This window comes from Dermacentor albipictus, chromosome 2 (assembly GCF_038994185.2).
Source record: "Dermacentor albipictus isolate Rhodes 1998 colony chromosome 2, USDA_Dalb.pri_finalv2, whole genome shotgun sequence".
Taxonomy (NCBI): domain Eukaryota; kingdom Metazoa; phylum Arthropoda; class Arachnida; order Ixodida; family Ixodidae; genus Dermacentor; species Dermacentor albipictus.
In genome coordinates, this window is record NC_091822.1 from 131,961,124 (window position 1) to 131,983,453 (window position 22,330).

Here is a 22,330-nt window from a genome sequence, read left to right on the forward strand (position 1 = left end):
CGCACAGTGGCAAGGCCAGATAAACGTGCTAGCGCTGGCATCGCTGCGTCACGTATGTAGAGCTAGTATAAATGTTCTTGATGATGATCCCTTCAACTATAGCACTAATCCACTGTGGGAGGTATTCAAAGAACCGGGTGGTATTGAAATGACAAGAGTGTAAACGAATATATACGAAAACGATAACAATCATGGTCGGTAATTTTCAACAATATGCGTTATTATTTTTTCATTCTCCGTATAGGCAACTTGTTGGGCGTGCTGGTTGCGCATAGTTGTTGAACATCATACGTCTAATTTTTATTCTTGTTCTTAACTCAGCGGGCGGGGTCTGGCTCGTTACTCTACGTTCGTAGTTTCTCGTTGTTCTCAATCGTTCGTTAGACCCAAGAGGCCCAGTTACAGCGGCTAATGTGACGAGCTGTTTCGGCCCTCGATGCATCTATCAATCATCCATCCATATACGGCCAGCACGCTCGCGGAAATAAGCGCAATGAATAAATGAAATTTAGAAGACGGGCGTTCAACTTTCTTTCATTTGGCCTTCCATAATTTCTTTTTCTCGTTTACTTCGCCAGACTGGTTAGTACAAGAGACCCGATGAGTACTTACTACAGCACGAGTTTAGAAGACTTGCTCCTCGTAGCTTTGGGTCCGAGTGCAAATCACGTCGGCCTGCAAGGTGTGTCTGTGGATCGTCCGCACCGATCCTGTCTTCCTCGTCCGGGGCGCTGTCTTGTCTGCGCGGTAGACTACGCTGTCTCGGCTGCGTGATTCACCAGTCGACGAGGGATCGAGTCGTGTGGGGAGGAGAATGGGGGGAGGGGTCTGTGATGGCGTCGTCAACGACGCCAACTGCGGCGACCACGAGGAATGGAAGCTGCTGCGGCCGGATGCGCGTCCGTACAATGCGAACGAAGAGGATCGCTCTATTGAGTCGAGCTGGTCCGGAGAGAGCAAGAGACGTAATGGGGGCGGAGGGGAAGGGTAGACAGCTGTGACGAGGCGCGTACACGAGTTATACCGCGTTTGCCTACGTGTTGCGGGCACGGGCACGAGCTCGGAACGCACGGGTATATAGTGCGTAGTTAACGAGGGAATGTGAAATTTGAGAGAGAGAGAGAGAGAGAGAGAGAGACGAAGAACAAGGAAGGGCAGGCAAATTAAACCAGTCGACTGCTCTACCCTTCGGGAAGGAGGAACGGGGTGTAAATTCATTTCATTCAATCAGTTTCGCATTGCTCACGAAACCGATTACTTGTACCTATAAATGCGGGCTCTTCGGTCATAAAACTCAGTAGTCAGATCAGCACTCGAGGCGTCTGTTGTTCACGTTCTTGTATCCTCGTCTTCCGTGCGCTGGTGCCTTAATACGGGGAAAGAAAGCAATAAAATAAAATAAAATAAAGGTAAAACATGTATCGTGGCTATAGCCAGCTCTAAACCAGCTAACCGGCGTTCATGCTGTGGCTTTTTTTTTCTTGTTTGTCCTGTGTGTTTGGGATTTGTTAACCATGAGGAATAGAGTGCGTATAGGCCACGGGTGTCGCTATATCGCGCCAAGACTTCCGAATGTGCGCAAGGAGGTGCACACGTGCAGCAGACAGTCAAACGCCCAGTCCATCACTAGACTGGCCGTTTAGTGTGCGTATATCATTTGGCTAACTTTCCAATATTGAAAGCACCGACTCGCGCGAGAAGTTTTGCTATAGGTAGCACTAACAAAACTGTTTTGGGGAGATCACACACATGCTTAGAGACCATTCTCGATTTATAGCTGGCTTTAGGAGCGATCAGCGATTCGTTGACTTGCGAAGCGTCCGACTTAACTATCCAACTTACAGCGGCCCCAAACAGTTCAAATAACACGGCCAGTATATATCGTGGTAATTCGGTAAAATAATGACTTGTGTGCGGGTATATAAAGTCTCAAGTCTGTATCTCGGCTGTGATAAACATCTCAGCGGAGTGTTTTTCGCGGCCATATACAACTAAATCAGCATTTACAGAACAAAACACGAGCCTTGACAGCTGCGCCGTTCGTCTTGCCGAAGTAGACATTGGATTGTGTGGGTAAAAAATCACGAGCCATTCCACTCTGTGAAGGTGGTTGACCAACGAAGCTGTTTAGCACGCGACGCGGAGGTGACACATAATTTTGAACAAAGGTACGAACCAATCTATTGTCTTGATGGGTGGTCATCGTGACGAACGGTACGCGCACTCATTTATTGTCTTGATCGGTAGTCATTATTTCACTCGCAACTGCAACCACATTCTTTGGTAATGTCAAATCAATGCACGTACGCTGCTGGGTGGTTAGTTGGGCCGGATCGGAGTGGCATCGCAAGGGATATGCCTGCGGAACGCGTCAACCGCTCCCTTTTCGCTACCGACACATCCACATTGAAATCACCGACAACGACAACAAGGGTAGTGTCAGCGCAGCTAATTCACGCAAAGTGAGCAGCCATGAACTTAACGGGACTATGAATCATTTCATTTTTTGCTTGCTTACGGGGGTATGAGCCATTGTGCACGGGGGTATGGGCCATTGAAGATGATAGTTTTTGTTCACAGACGAAAAAATGAACGGCACCCTAGCCATATACAGCTTCGCTGTAAAAATGGTGTCGTGTGTGTGTGTGTGTGTGTGTGTGTGTGTGTGTGTGTGTGTGTGTGTGTGTGTGTGTGTGTGTGTGTGTGTGTGTGTGTGTGTGTGTGTGTTTGTGTGTGTGTGTGTGTGCGCGCGCGCGTGGGTTGCATAGAGTTATAGGGGAGATCAAGAGATTCAGCGTACAGACGACACAGACCGAGAGAATGAATACACGATACTCCGCCACGATGCAGCGCCGTGCCAGCTTGTCCTTGAGCTTACCATTCTTCTGAAAAAGACTCGTTGTTCTGTTTCCTCCTCAATATGGACAAGTCGGAGAGGAGTTGATCCCGCTTTTGCCAGCGCTGGCCACGCGCCAGTCGATGAGTGTCTTCTCCTGGGTCGTAACTCGTGGGTCGAATTTCGACCACAAGGGTTCTCGAAGCCCCGGTGACCTTGCTTGCGTCCTCGTGCATTGTGTGGCTCCTTGTTCCGAACCGAGAAGTTGCCTCGTGGTGCCATAAATGCGTGGCTTAGGGCCCGCCGAGGTCGCAGCGCCGGTATAGAAACGGTCCCCGCTTGGGTGGCTACCATGGTGGTCTTTGTGAGCACTTAAGGCACACGTAGATGCAAGGTCAACAAAATATAATGCGAATGAAGCTGAACTCATGCAGTTGGGGTGACAGAAAATGAAAGAAAAAAAACAGGAATTCTCACTTTATATCCAGAGAGTGCATGCTCTAAGAAAGTTTGTCGTTCGTGCGCTTTGGATCTCTTCCGCACGTGACCGCATGCACGCACGCGGGGCTTTTCGGGAGAATTAAAGAACGCATGCGACTTTAAAAAAACAATGATTTTGAACAGTGGATATATTGCGTATGTTGGAACAACCTATCGGTGCGGGCTGGTTGATTCAACTTCAATATAAGATGAAAAAGCACCGCTATTATAATGTAAGCAAGCAACAAACGAGAAAACGCAAAATAAAGAAGGAGTGCTGGAACGCTCCAATTGAGGCACCTGTGGTTGTTAGGTCACAAATCCTTTACGAAGACGTGGCGACATTCGAGCGTTATAGCAATAAACACAATACAAAAATAAAATAATAAATAAGATTACGCACATGCGTATAGCCGCAAGACCTACACAAGCGTCTCGCTGTAGCGTGCAGAGTGCATGGGCGAGTGAAGAGCGAGTTGATGGCAGGATCCGCAGCGCCTCCTACATACACAGAGAATAGGGTGTTTGTGCGACATTGCCTATACGTTATGGCACTTATGGGAATGCGGTTATTAGTCGCGCGCTAGAAAAAAAAAGTGGGGCTGAATTCACAAAGTTTTTCGTTCGTAAGTGCTTTATGCCACCGGCCAGCCGTCTTCGCTAATTTCCTTCGCTTGGTTTCCATGAGCTCCTGCGAACAGTCTACAACGTATAAGAACTCTTCTTGTAAATACAGAATGTTTCACCGAACACTATCCAAAATCTTTAAACGTTGCCTGTGGCAGATATCACAATTCTATTTCATAAGCTGGTCTACTCGAAGCGGCGGACCATACTTGCACAAAATATTGAGATTCAGAATCGGCTAATTAATAATAATTTACTAATGATGTTTTTAACAAAATATATTATGGCCCATATTGCAACTTACAAATTATAGCCTTGGAGTTTGCAAGGCGGATCCACTTGAAATGGATTTTCAAGATGACACCAGTTTCAAGATATCAATTCCCAAACTTTGCGAAGAAATGCATTGGCGTTCCAGTTACTTTGTTAACAAAACGTCGTTTCATGCACTGAAGCACACAAGTAACTGGAAGCACTGTAGGCAACGTCACGTCGAAAATACCTCGTAAATTTGCTGTATGTGCTTGCCGCTTTAGGCGCTTAGTATATGAGCATCGCGCATTGGTATCGCATAACAGCTGCGACGCTGTCATTGTCTGCGAACACCTTGTGTGGTGGAACTTTGGCATGGAGTTCAAAGCTTCTTTTAGCAATGTTTTAGCGAAGTATGTATTGTTTGCCTTTTGTTTTGCTTTTCTTTACTCACTATACAATTCTTTCTCTTATTCCTTCTCATCGTGCTGCTTTGTTTCTTCCTTAATCAATCTTACTATCGTATTGTTTCAATTCTAACTCTTCTCATATCCTTTCATTAATGTTCTTTTTAGTTCTTTGCTTGGATAAACTTAGCGTTTATTGCACATGCACTGTGTAATATGTCCAGATAGCATGTACACCACCATTGCATTGAGGAAGTGAAGACGCTCAAAAACAAGGTAGAAAGAGGTGCATGCTTGACTCCCATGAGCGTTAGAATAGTAAAGAGGAAATGAAAGGAGCAGTTATAACAAGGGAAAATAATCAAAAGCATTACGTGATACCATAACAGGTGTTTCAGTACGCAAATTATGTTATGCAGACGCCTCTGTGCTTGATTTATAAGAAATCTTCGAAGCGCAAATACGTTTGCCGTGAAAAAAAAAAAAATAACTTGCTGCGCAAGTCCTATAAGCTATACTTTCAGGCAACAACGATAGCGACAACACTGAACAATGCCATTTCGCAGTTTCATTCCACGACACGGGCGAAAACAGCGGTGTGGATCAAAACTAACTGTTTCCGTTCATCCCCCCTTCGCTCTCTTTCCAACCGGGGACTAAACACTTACCCTCCGAAATTTACCCTCCGTACCCCTGCAGTTGGTACCTCGTGGGACAAAAGCGCCATTCTGAGGAATAACTGCGCAGTTACTCTCGTTTTCCCTGGCACTTTTTAGAGTGCGCTGGAAGAACCACGCCTCCGTTGTTATACGTCATTTGAACGAGTGGCGCATGTACACAAGTCATACTTGAGTTGAACAGCAGTGCATTTACCAATGCGTTATTATGACTGTCACCGACTGAGGTATAGAATAGTATGGACACGTATGGTGTGGAATTATAATATAATATGGTATATAGCTAATACAGTATAAGAAAGTGTATGGTATAGTAAGTACCAGGCACGTACCCAGGATTTTTTTTCGGGGGGGGGGCCCACCACCTCCATCATCATCATCATCATCATCATCATCATCATCATCATCATCATCATCACCACCCTGTTATATGTCCACTCCAGGACGAAGGCCTCTCCCTGCGATCTCCAATTACCCCTGTCCTGCGCCAACCGATTCCATCTAGCGCCCGCGAATTTCCTAATTTCATCGCTCCACCTAGTGTTTTGTCGTCCTCGATTGCGTTTCCCTTCTCTTGGTACCCATTTTGTAACCCTTATGGTCCAACCAGGGGCGTAGCCAGGGGGGGGGCTTATGGGGCTTCAGCCCCCCCCGAAATTTTTTCGTGCTGTCCTGCGCCGCCAACCAAAACAACTCCCGGCGCCGGAAAGCATGCTCAATTTTGTCTACAATGCCCTTAATTCACGCTCGAAAAAACATTTAAGCGCGAACATTGCGAAATCTGGCTGGATTTCGCGGCAACGCCCATGCATCGGGAGTCATATATCGTAACGCAAGGAGCCCCACCGAGCACAAAACTTCAAGGGCGTTTTGATGGCGAGCGGGCTCGTCTCGGCATCTCGCGGAGGCCGCGGAATCTACGGAGCGCTTGGATTTCAATTCTGAAACTTTGTGGGTATAAAGTTTCATAACATTTTGATGCGAAAGGTGCATTGACATTTCCGAAGTCGTGCTTTAGATTTTCAATTACGGAACTTTGTGGGTTTAATGCTGTTGTGAACATTTGACGCCAAAGGTGCATCGACTTTTCTAAAGTCGTACATCGGGCCATACAACGAGACAAGCCAAATCAACATACTATCACACAAGTTGACAAAGCACGCAGCGAGGTCCGATGAGACAAAGCGTTGTGGTGGTTCATTTGTGCCGTCAGGTCACAGAAAAGAAATGAACGTTTTTTTTCCACCTGCGCCAAAGCATCCTTGTCAAGACACTAAATCCACCATTGTAACTAAGTTCTTATTTATTTTTCTACCTTGACTTTTATTCGCGAGGATACATTGAGCCCCTTTCTCTTCTTTTTTTCTTTTGTTCTCGTAACCCGCGGGCTGCCGATCCAGCCAGAGCGCATGCGTTTTTCTCGTGCTGCATCGACAACCGCGCTACGCACTTGGATGCGCGTTACTTTTCTCTGACCGAATGCATTTTCGCCTGGAAGAGTTTTGGACGCTTTCTGGCTAGCAGACGAGAAAAAGAAACAATGCATAGTCGCTCGCCGCCAGCACTGCGGGGACTCGGCGGATTGCAACGAGTTCGCTTGAGCGCAACCTCTCCGGAAAATTTTGTCTCGCCGGTATAGGATACCGAGCATTATGCGTATGGTTTTCTGTGGACCAAGCGTCACATGTTTTCTTCGATATTGCTTCGGTAGCCACACTAGGTGCCCAAAGTAGGCATTCGATTGTAGCCGACAAGCGTTCCTTTGCGTTATTCTATTTCGCCGCCCCCTGCCCCACAAAAGAAAAAAAGGAAGACATTGTTGCGGCGCAGCGAATTGTCGCATGGTGAAAGTTCGATTTTGTGACTTCTTTTGCGGAGAGTAATGGGCCACGGGACGCTTCAGTTGCCGGATACTATTATATTATTGCGATAGCAGCTATATGAAGACTCGAGGCGCATTCCTGCTGTTGCCCGCATGTTACGTATAAATAAAGGCCAAGGGCGATAACATCTTGACCACGTGCCGCATGCTCTATGTGCGACTGAAAGCGTGGGGGGAAGGGGGAGGGGGTGAGCCGACGATGAGTCTTGTGCGCGCAAGAGAGAAAAGCGGGGAGGAAGCGCGCCGCCTTCCGTCGCACGCGATACATATTGGGAGTGGAGGGAGGGGGGGGGGGGGGGGTGATCTGTGAATCTGTGGTTGCGCAACCTGTTTATCTGCCTTGTTTGATGCATTATATATAGTGACTTTTTCTTAGGTACGTAGATTTATTGGAGACTTATACGTATATTTAAATATCTTGTTGCGAGGTTTTGTGTATATGCGCAGTGAACATTGTTTCCAGTGACAATTTTTTTGCCCTGTATCAAGCTGTATCTTCAACCCGCGCAATAATGGTTCGGTTCATTATTTTCGAGGCATGCGCGTAGCACATACGCATCTCATTTACAAGTGACATGCAGAGGTGAGGTTAAATGTTCTTTAATGCTCTCATACACTGGGTTGAACATGGTTGCGTGGCATAATGGACACTCCTAAAGTTGGACAGCTTCATGTAGTGAGCTTTTTGACAAATGAAGATGTTTCCCAAAAAGAAATTATTCGCCGTATGGCTGCCGTGTACGTTGAACATTCTGTTTCATTGGCCACTGCGAAGCGTTGTAGCCAGCTGTTCAAAGAAGGACATGAAAGTTAGAAAGAAGATCCATGGCCGGGCCAAAGCCACCATGCAATCACCCCCAACACAATTGAAAATGCCGTGGTTGCTCAGTGGCTATGGTGTTAGGCTGCTGAGCACGAGTTCGCGGAATCGAATCCCGGTCATGGCGGCTGCATTTCGATGGAGGCGAAATGCGAAAACACCGGTGTACTTAGATTTAGGTGCACGTCAAAGAACCCCAGATGAGGGTGACGACTTTTTGTCTGCAATTGTGACCGGGGATGACTCGTGGTGCCGCTAATACTAGCCTGAAACACTACGGCAAAGCTTACAGTGGAAACATTTGAATTCACCATTCCCAAGGAAAACATGGGCCGTCATGTTGACTTCTTTTTAGATCGTTAGGGGCCGTTATTGATCGAATTTTCTAAACCTGGAGAAACTCTAAATCGTTTCAGATGTTATGAAAGGTCGTATCGGCTGCGTGTCGCAATCAAGAACAAACGACGTGGAAAATTGAGCATTGGGAATATCTTGCTTCACGACACTGCCCGTTCCCACGTCGCTGATGTGGTTAATACAAAACTGGCAAAGTTCAAGTGGGAAACGCTTCAACATCCCTCATGCAGCCCAGACCTGCTGCCTTGCGTCTTCTACATTTGGTAAAATTTGAAAAAAAAACTGCTCAAGGGAACCAGATTCATGTCGGAAGATGACGTGTAGTCATTTACAGATTTTTGAGGAAGCAACCCAAGGAGTTTTATGAGACGGGAATCACGCAACTCGTTAGTAGGACAAGTGTCTAAATACTCATGGTGACTACTTTTAAATAAAGTACCCCGTTTCTCATATATTCGCATTGGCTCACTTTCATTTGACTCGCCCTCGTATGTTTTGCAGAACTCCTGATTTTTATATGTGCTCTCTGTTGCGACTATAATTTCCGAGCAATTACTCGCAATACACAACCGGTGACGGCTGCCCCTGCTCAATACATTCTAACAAAGGACAGCGTCATTGAGATTTTCCCCTGGTCGTTGCATATGTACGAATATATATATATATATATATATATATATATATATATAGATCCCTCGACTGAATTATAATGGGGAGGCCGAGCTGCAAAGTGAGCCCCCCCCGAACGAAATTTCTGGCTACGCCACTGGGTCCAACGGTTATCTAACCGGCGCTATACATGACCTGCCCAGCTACATTTTTTCCTCTTGATGTCAATTAGAATATCGTCTATACCCGTTCGCTCTCTGATCCAAACCACTCTCTTTCTCTCTTAACGTTATGCCTAGCAATCTTCGTTCTATCGCTCTTTGCTTGGTCCTTAACTTGTTCTCAAGTCTCTGCCCCATATGCACTGGCAAAATGCACTGGGAAATGCACTGGCAAATGCATTGGCACTGGACATATTGCACTGGCAAAATGCACTGATTGCGCACCTTACTTTTCAATAATAATGGTAAGCTTCAGGTCAGGAGCTGACAATGTCTGCCGTATGCGATCCAACCTATTTTTATTCTTCTGTGAATTTCCTTCTCGTGATCAGGGTTCCCTCTGATAATTGACCTAGGTAAACGTACTCCTTAAAAGTCTCTAGTGGCCGACTGGCCATCCTGATCTCTTGTTCCTTTGCCCGGCTAATTATCATTATCTTCATCTTCTGCATAATAATATTCAACCCCACTCTTACACTCTCTCTGTTAAGGTCTCCAATCATTTGTTGTAACTCGTCTGCATTGTTGTTGAATAGAACAATGTCATCGGCAAACCAAAGGTTGCTGAGATATTTGCCGTCGATCTTTACTCCTAAGCCTTCCCAGTTTAATAGCTTGAATTCTTCTAAGCACGTAGAAAATAGCTTTGGAGAAATTGTGTCTCCCTGTCTGACCCCTTTCTCTATAGGTATCTCCCTGCTTTTCTTGTGTAGAATTAAGGTAGCTGTAGATCGATATTCTAACGCGAAAGACGAGTCAGTAAGACGAGAAACTATTTACAGATTATATTTACAACGGTTGATGCGCTGACCGGTTAGATTCACAGCGCGAGCCCAGTTCGTTCTTCCTCCTCTTATCTGGAATGATGGCGCCCACGTGCCTCGTTCAAACAAACAAATACCTCACGCATGTAGCAATATTTTCCAAGCTTTTCACGTAAGCGTTCTGTACTCCTTGATTACGTAGTGCCTCTACGATTGCTGGTATCTCTGCTGAATCAAATGCATTTTCGTAATCTATATAAGCCACATAGAGAGGCTTATTGTACTCTGCAGATTTCGCGATAACCTGATTGATGACATGGATGTGATCCATTGTAAAGTATCTCTTCCTGAAGCCAGTCTGTTCCCTTGGTTGACAAAATCCAGTGTCAATTTTATTCTATTGGAGATTATAAATATTTTACATTATACTGGGAGCAAGTTATTGGTCTCATAATTGTTCAATTCTATAACGTCTCCTTTTTTTGTGAACTAGTATAATGTCTGCATTCTTCCAGTTTTCTGGGACCCTTGCAGTCGATAGACACTTCGTATAAAGAGCCGCCAGTTTTCCAAGCATTATGTCTCCTCCATCTTTGATAAAATCGACTGTTATCCCACGTTATCCTCCCGCTCTTCATCGTTTCATGTCTTGCAGGGCCCTTCTGACCTCATCGCTAGTTATAGGAGAGTTTCTGTATCCTGTTCATTACTGTTTCTATGTGAACTATCGTGACTCCTCTGGGTACTGTATACGGGTCAGCTTAGAATTTTTCCGCTGCTTTTGCTGTATCTTCGAGATTGCTGATGATATTATCCTTCTTATTTTTTAGTGCATACATCATGGTTTGTCCTATGCCAAGTTTCTTTTTTACTGATTTCAGGCTGCATTCATTTTTTACGGCTTCTTCAGTCTTTGTCATGTTATAGTTTCGAATATCAGTTATTTTCGCCTTGTTGATCAGTTTTGACAGTTCCGCGAATTGCGTAACGCTGTGTGGCCGCCAGTCCCATACAACCGCGTAGAGCTCAGGACTCTGCGATTCTAGACGTACTGCGCTCACCGCGAAAGGTTAGAAAAACACCCACATAAGCACAGCAGAGAAGTGGCTACGTGAGGCGGTTCGACCGATAACTGTATAGAAGCGTCATTCAAAACAATTGCTCTCCACTACCGGCGGCGTTTTTTCTCTACTTCCTTTTTAAATAAAAAGATGTTGATCCATAAACATTCTCATAAACATCGGTTAACTTTTTTATTATTCGCTTTTGCTTGCAGTTTGGTTGTTGCCTTGGCTCTCTCCCTTAGTAGATCGCTTAATTTCTCAACTCCTTGCGATTTTTGTTTCCAGTTGCCAATTTTGCAGGAAGAGTGCTATACAGTTAGGGAAAAACAGACGAGGTAACGGGCGACAGTCATCTTGCTTATGGGTTTAAGGGTTATTGCAGGGTTCCATGATGGACGCTCTTTCACATTATTTTATTTCCCAGCTTATCTAACCCATATCACGTCTGTATGGTTCCGGACATCTGCCAGCGTCGCGGCGAGCCGTAACTCAAGGAAATAATGAAGCAAACGGATACGTTAAACGAAATTGGCGTTTTCTCCAGCCGCAACTCGTTCCATGAGAGTGCAGGCCAGCTGAGTAACAGCCGCATCCCTCTCCTGGTCCCAGGATCAGCCTAAACAAAGAAGGCTGAACTAACAAAAGCAACAGCTATGTGCGTGGCGGTTGAATAGATGGTGACAACTGAACGCATCTCGCGTTAATCACGCGGGTGCGGAATCTACGAGAAAACTGTCCTTCACATTACAAGAGATGGCGATAACTACCGCCATCTAAAAGGAGTGAAAAAGGCAGCATAATGCTGACCGATGATCAGCTGCGAAGTCTCAACATTGACCTGGCGGCGCTTTAGGAATGTGTGAGGAGTGGTGGCGTGGGTGGGGAGGGGCCCCCCCGGGCCCCCCCCTGGGTACGTGCCTGGTAAGTACAGTATAGTGCATGTAGTATAACACATTATAATAGCAGGTTACATGTTCTGGTATACGCGTAGAGCGCGCCGATGGACGCGCCACTGGTGGTGGCCTCGTAAAGCGCGCTCGGGAAGGAGCGAGCCGTCCGCCGTACTGCGTCGCTGCTCGTGCGTCTTTGTTTGATTAGCGTTTTCGGAGTGAAATACGGAACATCTGTCGCTTGTGCGCGGTGGCCGAAGCTTCAAGGCATGTCGAAGAACAACTGTGGTGTGGTGGAGCGCTCAGATACCTACGAAAACCCGCTGGCGACACCAACGTTACTAGATTGAAGCATCTAAATAATAGCGATGGGCGACGCGGCGTTACTTATTCTCCTCGAAGCATCATGCACCGGAGTGACAGTAGCAATGGATCGCCACCGTACGGCGGGAAACATTCTGTTCCCACGCTTTCTTTCTGTCGCATATATATATATATATATATATATATATATATATATATATATATATATATATATATATATATATATATATATATATATATATATATATATATATATATATATATATATATATATATTTATATATATATATACTAAAGCTACTGCGGCTTGCAAGCACTTATTTTGATTGTTTTATACGCCCAGTTAAATCGTCGCGCCAGCTGTCACGCAGTTCGTGTTTCTGGATCTATTTTGTGCGTGGCTTCGCGAATGTTGAACTGTTGCTAGTTGCTTCACGCAGAACGATTGTTGATTTTCATTTTTAAGTACGAGGTTCGCGCCTCGGCTCATTTGCAGCGGGGTCACTAAACGCTGTGTGTTAACGGAATGATTACAGGCAAGGACTATTTTAACAGCTTGTTTCTTTCCACGGAAAATGTTTAAAAAAGAGGCAGCTCAGGGCGAGGATTGGTGTTAGCGGCTGCATATGGTATTGCTGTTAGATTTTCACCGCAACATTCGCGTCATGTTCGTGAACTCATTAAAGCTTGCTGCTGTCTGAGCAGACTTACCACGCAGATCGGGTGCTTTGCTTACTTTACAGCTGAGTGCCTTTCTCGTGTGCATTCTTGTATTCATTTTATTTCTTTGTTAATATCTGTTGCGGCGAATGACTGAACCCGCATTGGTCGCCAGCGCCCATCTACCTACCGATATCTTTAGATATATCTACCGATATATCTAAAGCCGCTGCGCCGCCTTTAGATATATCGTGTCTCTTCTCTCTTTGGTGACATTAGAAAAAACAAATACCCAACATCTGGCAAACTTACCTTTGTACATTTCCAAGCAAGCTACTAAGCGAATTTCAAATACAAAGAAACTCAAGCGGGAAGGGCAGTTCGTCGACATATGCAACGGAAGTGAATCGGTGGGTCAGCGCTATCTCGCGCTTTTATTCACCCGTGACCTCGTCGACCACTGTACACATTTCCATCGACAATTTCAACATTGCACTTCACGAGACGATCTTCACGGTGGTTATTCGGCGATGTCATGCGTATGCCGTGGTAACAAGTTCTACATTGTGTGCCGGCATCGCGCCGGCATGTGCTGAAGTCGTTGGAGATATGTCGGCTTAATAATGAGATACGCAAACAGTGACGACGAAAGGGTAGAATTGAAAATAAGATTAGCGGTCGATACATTGCTTAAGTCAACAACACGAAACGGCTACTTAACGCAAGCTCCAATTCGTAACTAGGCTTCGTTGCGTTTGTCTGAGGGACGCACTTGGAACGTATGCTGACTGGGTTGTCCCAGACTCCCGTAACATCGTGTACATGCCCGCTCTCATACAGGCCCGCTACTTTCTCAAACCTGTAACCGCAGAAGAAGCAGTTTATAGCGCCCGAACAACGGAGAAATCGCAGCGACGAACTTCAGTCATCCTTGGTGCAAAGGGTTGTCCTCTGCTACTGCTCCCGAGGGTGCGTTGGAAAGCGCCCGCTAGGTGGCCATCAGTGTTGCCTATATAGGCGGCGCACTATGCGTATAGCACAGTACAGTACGGCTTAGCATGATATATAGTATGTTGTCGTGGCGCTACGAGCAGAACAACCGATGACAATATAGTACGGTACGCATCGTAGTCTCCAAAAGCGGTCCAACGTGGCCAGCCTAAAGAGCGGGCCGATGCGGCACACACCTGTCGTTTTGTGCGCGAGTGAGCACGACAATGCGTGCCCCCGGAATGGTGCAAGGCTTTTCCGGTCTCGCGCGCCGCCGCCGACGCCGCCTCTGCTCAACGATGCGCACGTGCCGCGACCTTCGCCGCTTCGGTTGCACTCTGTGGTTTTTTTTTTTCCTTTTGCTTTCATCTCGTCGTTCTTTGGCTGTTGTTGCCACTGCCTTCCTATTTTTTTCTCTCGCTTCACTCTTTCCTCCATGATCTCACGCGTTTCACGCAACCGCGGCGTGCGGGGAAGGGGGGAGGGCACGGTGCAGATATGTAACTATATAAGAGGAAACGGGCGTTTTCGACAGCTTTTGAAGCGTGATATGTGGGCATTTAAAGGTTGGCGCGCGTGACCCTCCGGCCGGACTAGCAGCTTCGTTTCTCGTAGAGGTCGACAACGCTGGGCGCTCCGCTAAGGCGGTGATGAATAGGCCTGGCGGGGTGGGTCTCGATGATGGGTCCCGACATGTTGATCGCGGTTATGTCAGGCCTTTGTGTGGCCAGACCTCTACACATCCGCAGATTGCTGTCAAGCTGCGCTGGCCTGATGGCCAGCTACACGCTGTATCGTATAGCGAAGAGAGAGGAAACGTACCTCCTCGCTGTTTTTTCTGTGCTTCTGAAAACAGTTCTACGCGCATGCGTACCGTGTAAATAAAGTACAGAGTGAAGATCCAAGAGTGGCAGGACTGAAACTCGGACGCTGGGATAGAACTTCATTTCAATATAGTGTAGGCGAGGGTATCTTCTACGAGAGCACGTAAAGGGGAAACCGAGCAGTCAGCACACTGTCCGTGTGACATTGCGTTTGCCTTGTTACTCAGCAGCCTGGCTTTAGTGGATGCGGCGATGACTGGAACTTCAGTCATCCGCCAGGAATTGCACTCCTGCAGCTTAAAAAATTAAAAAAGCTATATATAAGCGCTACAGATAATCCGCCGACAGCCATCTTGAAAAGTCGTGAACGGTGAAGCGACGCGGCTGCTGCACTATAATCACAGTTGGCCTTCATCAGTGATGCGCCTTTGCAGTACTTGGCAGCTTGACAAACTGGCCTGAAATAGACATATAGGACACGCTCTAAAAGATCCCGTGTGACAGTTCACACAATTGTTCGTGTATTGACAGCACGCCAGAACCAAGGCGGCGTTCCAGCAAAGCGTCAATTAAAGGAAGCAAAGAAACAGAAAAGGTCACGGTAAATGGGCAATACTAGGACGTGAAGTCACGTAGTCACTCCTTGAAGTGACCCCACTTGACCATGGGTCCAAGGATGGGCCACTTGCTGTAGTTCTCGGAGGCAAAGTACTCCTTGATGTTGGGAAGCTCCTCGAATCTCATCAGGTACTGTTGCAGCTCCGGATAGCCGGCAAACGCGTCCGCGTTGAACTCGTGGTTCCAGTCCAGGGCCTCGTAGAGCAGAAAGTCCACGTAGGTGAGCCTGTCGCCCAAGGCCCACGTGCAGTCCCTCATATGGTCGGCCCACGGCTTGAGCACGTTCACCAGGTTCTCCTCGTACTTCTTCCGGGCCTCATCGAAAGTAGGGTTGAAAGCTGTCATAGCCAATCCCCAAGCCAAGTCTCTGGCCTGTTGCTCGAGGAAGTCCAGCTGCAGGGTTTCCTCGTCGTTCCTATATGAAGCAGAAAATATATTTAGGCCAGATTTCAAAGGCAAGATTATTTGCGATTACTGTCATTATACTGCCTAATATAACTACCTCGTTCATTCTTTAGTTAGTTACCCGCCAAGATGGTTTCCTTTCATTTCATTTATTTACTCTCAGGACCGTTCGGCGTCCCAGAGGAGAATGGGTAATAGACAAGAATACATGTATCGAAGGCTGATTAATGACGATGGTCATATACAGCATACATGAAGGCCTCGGGCAGTGCAATGTACACGACGGAGGCGGCAAGGTGGCTCCAGTCCGCGCTGGTCTTTGGAATAAAAGAATCAAAACAAAGATTAGTCCCGCAGCTTGGCACGCCAACTTTGAACCGGTGGTCCATGCGGGGTGAAAAGTAAGTAGGAGTCACGATGACGCGGTTTCGTTTGTCGACCACGGCAGTCGCATTCCTATGAGGGCAAACTGGAAAAACGCTTATGATCCCAGATTTAGATGCGCGTTAAAGAATGCTAAGTCGACAAAATTGTTCTGGAACCCTCATTTACAATGTCTCTCATAGCTCGTATTTATTTATTTATTTATTTATTTATTTATTTATTTATTTATTTATTTATTTATTTATTTATTTATTTATTTATTCGCAGAGTACTAGCCCAGTATGCTCACAGCATTCTCCTGGAGAAGTCTGCGAGCAGGAGCGGGTACAGTGGAATGACAAAATGTAATAAAACATGGCAGCGCTTCACACTTTCATGCATTAATTGCACACACTATTTTGAAGGGCAGTAACACGACACCCGCACAAACATAGGCGCCGACTCTGGGGGAGGGGGGAGGAGGGGGGCTTGGGATCCGAGCCCCCTCCGAAGTTTCCCGAAGGCAGACACGCCCCGGTGATGCCGAAGCCTACCCCCCACCCCAACCCCTAAAGTATAATTACCAGAGTTCTGTCACCCGCATCATTCTAAGTTTATTTAATTGCCTCCACCTTTTCACTTGAAATGTTACTGTGGCTAAAACCTTACTGCACCATTGTTGGCGTGGACGGGCACGGCTTTTAGTTCATACTATCGCTTTATTTCTGCAATTCCTGACAACAGGAGCACAAAAGCATTAGAAGTACCAGCGGCAGCTACCTCATCCGAATTTTCTCACTTCAACATTTTGTTTTTATTGCGATATAAATTACATGGACATTCTACGCGCATTTCTGCCGTCACCGTGATGTTCCGTATAAAGTACAAGGGTTGTCAAAACCTTCACCGTGCGCCGTATGCTGCCTGTGAAAGCGTGCGAGGGTGAGTCGGCGGTGGCGGCTTAATCTCGCGCGCGCAAGGGAGCAAAGCGGGGAGGAAGCGCGCCTTCTTCCGTCGCGCGCAGGTCACAGGGGGGCGGGGGGAGACATCCTACTCCGGCGGCAACTGCGCATGGCGTGGCGGCGCGCGACCGTGCTGGCCCTATCTTGAGTTTTCGATTTTGGGAAGTTACCGCAAAGAAAGCACGACACTTGAAGAAAGAGACAACACGAAGCGTCTTGTCCGCTTCGCGTTGTCCCTTTCTTCGAGTGTCGTGTTTTCTTGCGGTGGCTTCTGAAAATCATGAATAACCAACTGGCCTACACCCACACTCTCTATACCTTCAAAGCGATCTGCGATTGGGACCGAGTCTGGGTGCATCGACGACTGGTGGTGTCGTGTGCGCTGTGATCTCGCCGCTCAGTTTTCGTCGAAGCGTTAGGTAGTACGAAGGTCACTTCGCTCGCTGCTGCTGCCGGACTTCCTCAAACGAGCGTTTTGACAGCGAGCGCCTGCGGTCCCCGAGTGTGATGTGTTCGTGTTTCATTGTGCACGCGTGACACTATGCTTGTTAATTTAGTTAGAAAGCGAACTTTTACAAGCTTATACGGCCGATAAACCCACTATGCTTAACGCGTATATTTGTATAATAATTTGCTATAGCAATCGATGCGCCGCCTTTCGGGCGAAACTGCGAATTTGTTAAAGAGAAGGAGATAGCCAACTAACAATTATATCAAATGGTATGGATAGCCTAGGCCTAGAGAATGGATACGTTGCTTTATATTCGCCTCACTTCAAGTTGCTTTGCGTGCGTTTTTGACCCTGAGAAAAGCCTGCAGACTTCAGGTACCCCTTCGGCGGAGTCTTTTATCAAAGGCTTGTGAAACGAACGTGAATGATATGTGTCTCAGTATTGCTTCTCTTCCTATAGTAAGCAATCCTAACGACTAATGGAAAAACATAATCTGCTAACAACTTACAGCACTTATTTGGAATGGGAACATCGCCACTTGCATGCAGAGGTCAAAAATATATCTAATTCACTCAGTAACCGAAACGCGACCAAGCCGGATTCACTCGAAAACAGAATCAATAGCAATTATGCGCAGCAGCGCTTATACTCGGACTCACAGTAAAAAAAACAAATAATAATAATAATAATAAGAGAGAGAGAGAGGCTGCAATTTTGCCGGTAAGGCGAAGCAGTATTAGTGATAGCAAAGTATAAGACAATTACACGAAGGAAGATTACACCACCGAGAGACGCCATATTCTCGTTGGTACAGGAGGACTCAGGCTGTGAAATGGAACCGTAACCTACTATGAGGTCTTGTAAATACTCATATAAGTCCGTCACTTCAGTGAGCAATTCTACGAGTTCACACGAAGTTTCTTCGAGTGCAACTGTTAATAAAGGTATAACACACGGGGTTTGGAAAGCAGATCGCGCCCCGAGAGTCGGGGGCCCAAGTCGGCTGCCAAGAGTTATCTCGCCACAAAAGCATGCTACGAGAGTGACTTTTGCGTCCTCTGTTCTCTCGAGAACTGTGGGACATACCAACCGAATAAACTGAGTACAAGGAGCACGAAAGGAAATCTTCGTCAAGCTCTCACACGCGTTCACCTGGCGCCCAGGTCGTGCTTCCTGGCCAGGTAGCGCATGATGGCCAAGCTTTGGGTGATCCTGACGTCGCCGTCGATGTAGTAGGGTAGGTTCGGAAACTGGAGCCCCAGCGAGAACTTCTCGCCGTGCCAGTGCGAGCGGTCGAAGTCCGGCGGCGGGCCGAACCGGTACAGCTTGTCCTCGAAGGCGACGCCCTTGTACACAAGCAGGTTGCGGATGTATTGGCCCAGGCCGCGCACGTTCCAATAGCCCACGACCGGACGGCGAGGCATGCCGGGGCCCGAGCGCGCGGCTGAGCTTGAACCTTGGTTTGTAGTTCCTCGGCCGCAGCTAGAATAGTAAAAAAAAAAGAGCAATGCAAGAATGTCCGGCCCTCTCCGTACTAGAAAGTCGAGAGCAAAGCCTGCATTCTTCCGTCGGCAAAGTCCTTCAACAACACCGAGTGAAAAATACAGCAACAGTAAGATACCTTCGACAACTCTGATTTTCATAGTTACAAAAAATAAAAACGAGCCCATTCAGTGGTTCAATGTTTATACCTATACTAAATTATCACGTCACTTGCTGGTAGGGAAATATGTAGAAAACATGCACCCAGTGATACTTCAGGAACAAACTATGTTTTGTATCTTGTGCGTTTAGAAGCCGCTTATGACTCTCTTCACAAAATGGAACACGGATACCTGGGTTCTGAAGCGAAGTTTCGCAGCTCTCATTGTAGAATAACCTTTGTTTAGTAAGCTAAGTTCTTATGTTTAAAGCTGTTCCAGGCGCATTCACGTTTGCCTTTTTTTTGTGTAAGGCTCTATGCAATCAGCGGAGCCTTTGGCTACAATCAAAACTTTGCTATATACGGTCAGAGACAAAAGCTGAGCCCGAGGGCACGGGATGAAATCCCGGCCCCGGCGGCCGCATTCCCATGGAGGCGAAGAGAAGAAGCGCTCACGTACTTGGATTTTAGGGCTCGCTAAAGGACCTCAGGCGGACAAAATTAACTCGGTGTAACTACGGCGGGCTTGGTATGCCGATCGTGGTCTTGGCACATTAAACCTCAGAAATAAATAAAAACATCAAACGCCCCAGAATTTCAACTGCCAGCAAGCCCACCTTGCCGCACTTTGGTATCGCGTATACGTTTCAGATATGCTCGCGCATGCAGCGCGACCACCTCACTGACCTCGATTGAGCATCTTCCAGGCCTGCGCGCGTATTGCAACGTGACGTCATCTAGGTAAACCGTCAGTCCGTGCAGTCAGTACAACGACGACGCTTTGCGCGTTCATCTGTTTTACAAAACGCGAACCTCAGTAAGCAACATCGTCCTTGGACAACGTCAGGTCTCAGCATCGCGCATGCCTCGCAAGAAGACTGGCTTTGCCGGTCGCCATGAGGCAGGAAAGAATAATGCGACGAAACGAACGGAGTTTCTAGGCTCATAAAACGCCATGACGCACGAATGATGATAACAAGGGCGGGTGAAAAACGCATTTAATAAAGAGAAACTTACGATCACCCCGTTTCACGAAGTCACGTGGGGCAACGGGGTACCAGCAGCAGGTGTATAGTTGCTCTGAGTACGCGCGGTTGGTAGCCACTGCAGAGTACAGAGCCGTAGATCAAAAGGATTTTGTTGATGGGTGTTACGCATGCACACACGCGCGCGCTCACGTACAAAGAGAGAGGGCAGCGCATTCACTAAGCAGCCGTTTTAATCGTACTACAGGGTTGGCAGCGCCACAGCACATGTTTCTCCGCGCGTACGCTCCGATTTTGGCATATTACATCACTGTTATACGGTTCACCTATAAACGTACTGTAAATACCCCTCCAATAGGCAATACAGCCACACAACAATGGTGTGAGCTTGCAACATGCTGCGCTTCTCGCGTCTCCGAACCGCAACGACGAAGCTGACGCGCCAAGTGGCGATGACAATTTGTAGAGAAGAGCAAAAATGCGTATGTAGTGGTCGCGACGCGTCTCCACCGTGTTCTGCTTGCGAACTACACGTCTGCATGTTTTTACAGGTGTTCAGCTCCGCGTTGCGAAGCCTGACGTGCCCGCCTTGCGCCCGTTTCTTTTCGTTCGTTTATGCTGGCTACACCACGCAGCAAACGTGTAGTGCGGAAATGCCAACGTGTGAATGCAAGGAACGTGGACGCGTACACGCATGAATTCGAAATTTTCGAACAGCGAATCTCACATACTGTGGTTCTTTTCCGCTCTCGAGTTGGATGTCTACTGTTGGGTCGCGTCCTCAGATCTAAAATCTGTATTAACATGTTTAGGTTATTTTTCGAATAGCCCTTAAATGACCCGCACTGGTGCTGGGACAACAGAAAAGTGGATTTTAAAACAAAATTGACGCTACATTCCCGCTGTGTCGCGGATCTGCGGATCGGAAATACAATACAGTGAGCGCTATCATATAATACTATCGGAGATGTTGCCATTTCATATGAAAACAATTATAATATTACTCGGAAGTAAGTCAAAGAATTCAACTCTTCGATTCGGTGCCGTCGTTATCCGAGTCACATTGGATTCAATGCGATCGTTCTGCTATTAGTAGGCTGGTCGGTTAAAAAAAAAATAACACCGTCCGCGCAACCCTACAACAAGGGCCGTTCGACAAGGGCACCGTTCCAACGAAGGACTCAACAGACAAAAGTCCCAAGAGCGCTAGCGAGGGCAAACTACAGTATAAGCGAATTATAACCACAGAACTCGAACAAAATGATCTGCACTTCTACGGCTACGTGTTTAAGACACTAGCCGTCGTCCATACAATAAACTACAAGCAGAACGATTAAACAATCTGGAACACAGTTCTTTTTCTTTCTTCTTTCGCACTTCACCCTTACATTTCTTCCTTTCTCGTGAATATAGAAAAGAACACCTTCCAACACTTTCGCGCTGTTGGAGCTGCTGCACCCACGAAGGGACTGCGCATCAAAACTGGATGCATGTTCAGCTTCGATCGCCCGTTCTCCCTCACGCACTCGCAAGAACTTACCGTAAGCCTAGAAGCACTCCTTTAGCTAATCCAGGACGACGCGAAGTCCGAACACCGGGACAACAATCACGCACGTCCAGTTGAACGGCAAGTTTTCCATCCGAGTCGGTCGCGGACCGCCGAACCCCGAGAAGAGTCTTCACAACTCGGCGCACAAACGCCGACCCCCCCTCTCTCTCTCTCTCTCTCTCTCTTACAGCTTCTCTCCACATCCGTAGGCAAAAAATATTACCCACTAACCGTCTTTCTTTTGTCCCTCTTAACAGGGACCACACGAGCCGCACGCAGGAGCTGTTAGCGAGGTAAACAGCAGCACAAGTCGTCTATTCGCGTCATCGACCTTGGCCCTTCAAGATGTTTTTTTTTTTTTCTCGCTCTGTGAGTCGGCCGCTCTTGCTTTTCGTTTTCCTCACCGGTGCTGGCGCGCGCTCGGCTATATTTAAAGACACTCCACGCCGTCTAGGGATAGAGAGGGTGAAGAGCACCGCTAGGACACGGGAAGGCCGCGGAAGGCGGCACGGTGCAACACATAACTCGGGGCGTTGAGTACCCAGCCGCTAAATGTTTGTTTTCATTGCGTCAGAGTTGCGGCGCCGTTGCAACAGAGGCCCGGACGTTCACTTCTCCGAGCGTTTCAGGTTGAAGGCCCCTTGTGTCAGGAATTATGACGGACTGTCA

At 47.2% G+C, this 22,330-nt stretch overlaps 2 protein-coding genes across 3 annotated transcripts in view; both read right to left on the reverse strand.

The window, feature by feature from the left end:
- Nucleotides 1–882, reverse strand: part of LOC135912569 (glutathione S-transferase Mu 4-like) — a 14,535-nt gene extending 13,653 nt beyond the window's left edge. The window contains exon 1 of the mRNA XM_065445060.1: nt 613–882. The gene's annotated coding sequence lies outside the window, so the exon portion shown is untranslated. The remainder of the gene's footprint in view (nt 1–612) is intronic.
- Nucleotides 883–13,494: 12,612 nt separating this feature from the next.
- LOC135912570 (glutathione S-transferase-like) lies at nt 13,495–21,944 on the reverse strand. Of its 2 annotated transcripts, XM_065445062.1 has the most exons (4): nt 21,653–21,944; nt 20,144–20,230; nt 18,637–18,966; nt 13,495–15,717 (listed from the first exon to the last, which is right to left on the reverse strand). In XM_065445062.1, the coding sequence occupies exons 3-4, from the start codon at nt 18,906–18,908 to the stop codon at nt 15,321–15,323; spliced, it is 669 nt and encodes a 222-aa protein (XP_065301134.1). In that variant the 5' UTR covers nt 18,909–18,966; nt 20,144–20,230; nt 21,653–21,944; the 3' UTR covers nt 13,495–15,320. The 2 variants fall into 2 exon arrangements, with proteins under 2 accessions (XP_065301134.1, XP_065301133.1); XM_065445061.1 differs by lacking the exon at nt 20,144–20,230.
- Nucleotides 21,945–22,330: the final 386 nt, after the last annotated feature.

What these genes read in the sequence shown, in the direction of transcription:
- LOC135912570 (XM_065445061.1), bottom strand. Translation starts at nt 21,864, where the DNA reads ATGTGGAGAGAAGCTGTAAGAGAGAGAGAGAGAGAGAGAGAGGGGGGG. An exon ending in GGAGTGCTTCTAGGCTTACG is followed by an intron (nt 18,967 to 21,652) that starts GTAAGTTCTTGC and finishes TTACTATTCTAG; the next exon opens with CTGCGGCCGAGGAACTACAA. An exon ending in AAGCACGACCTGGGCGCCAG is followed by an intron (nt 15,718 to 18,636) that starts GTGAACGCGTGT and finishes TGCTTCATATAG; the next exon opens with GAACGACGAGGAAACCCTGC.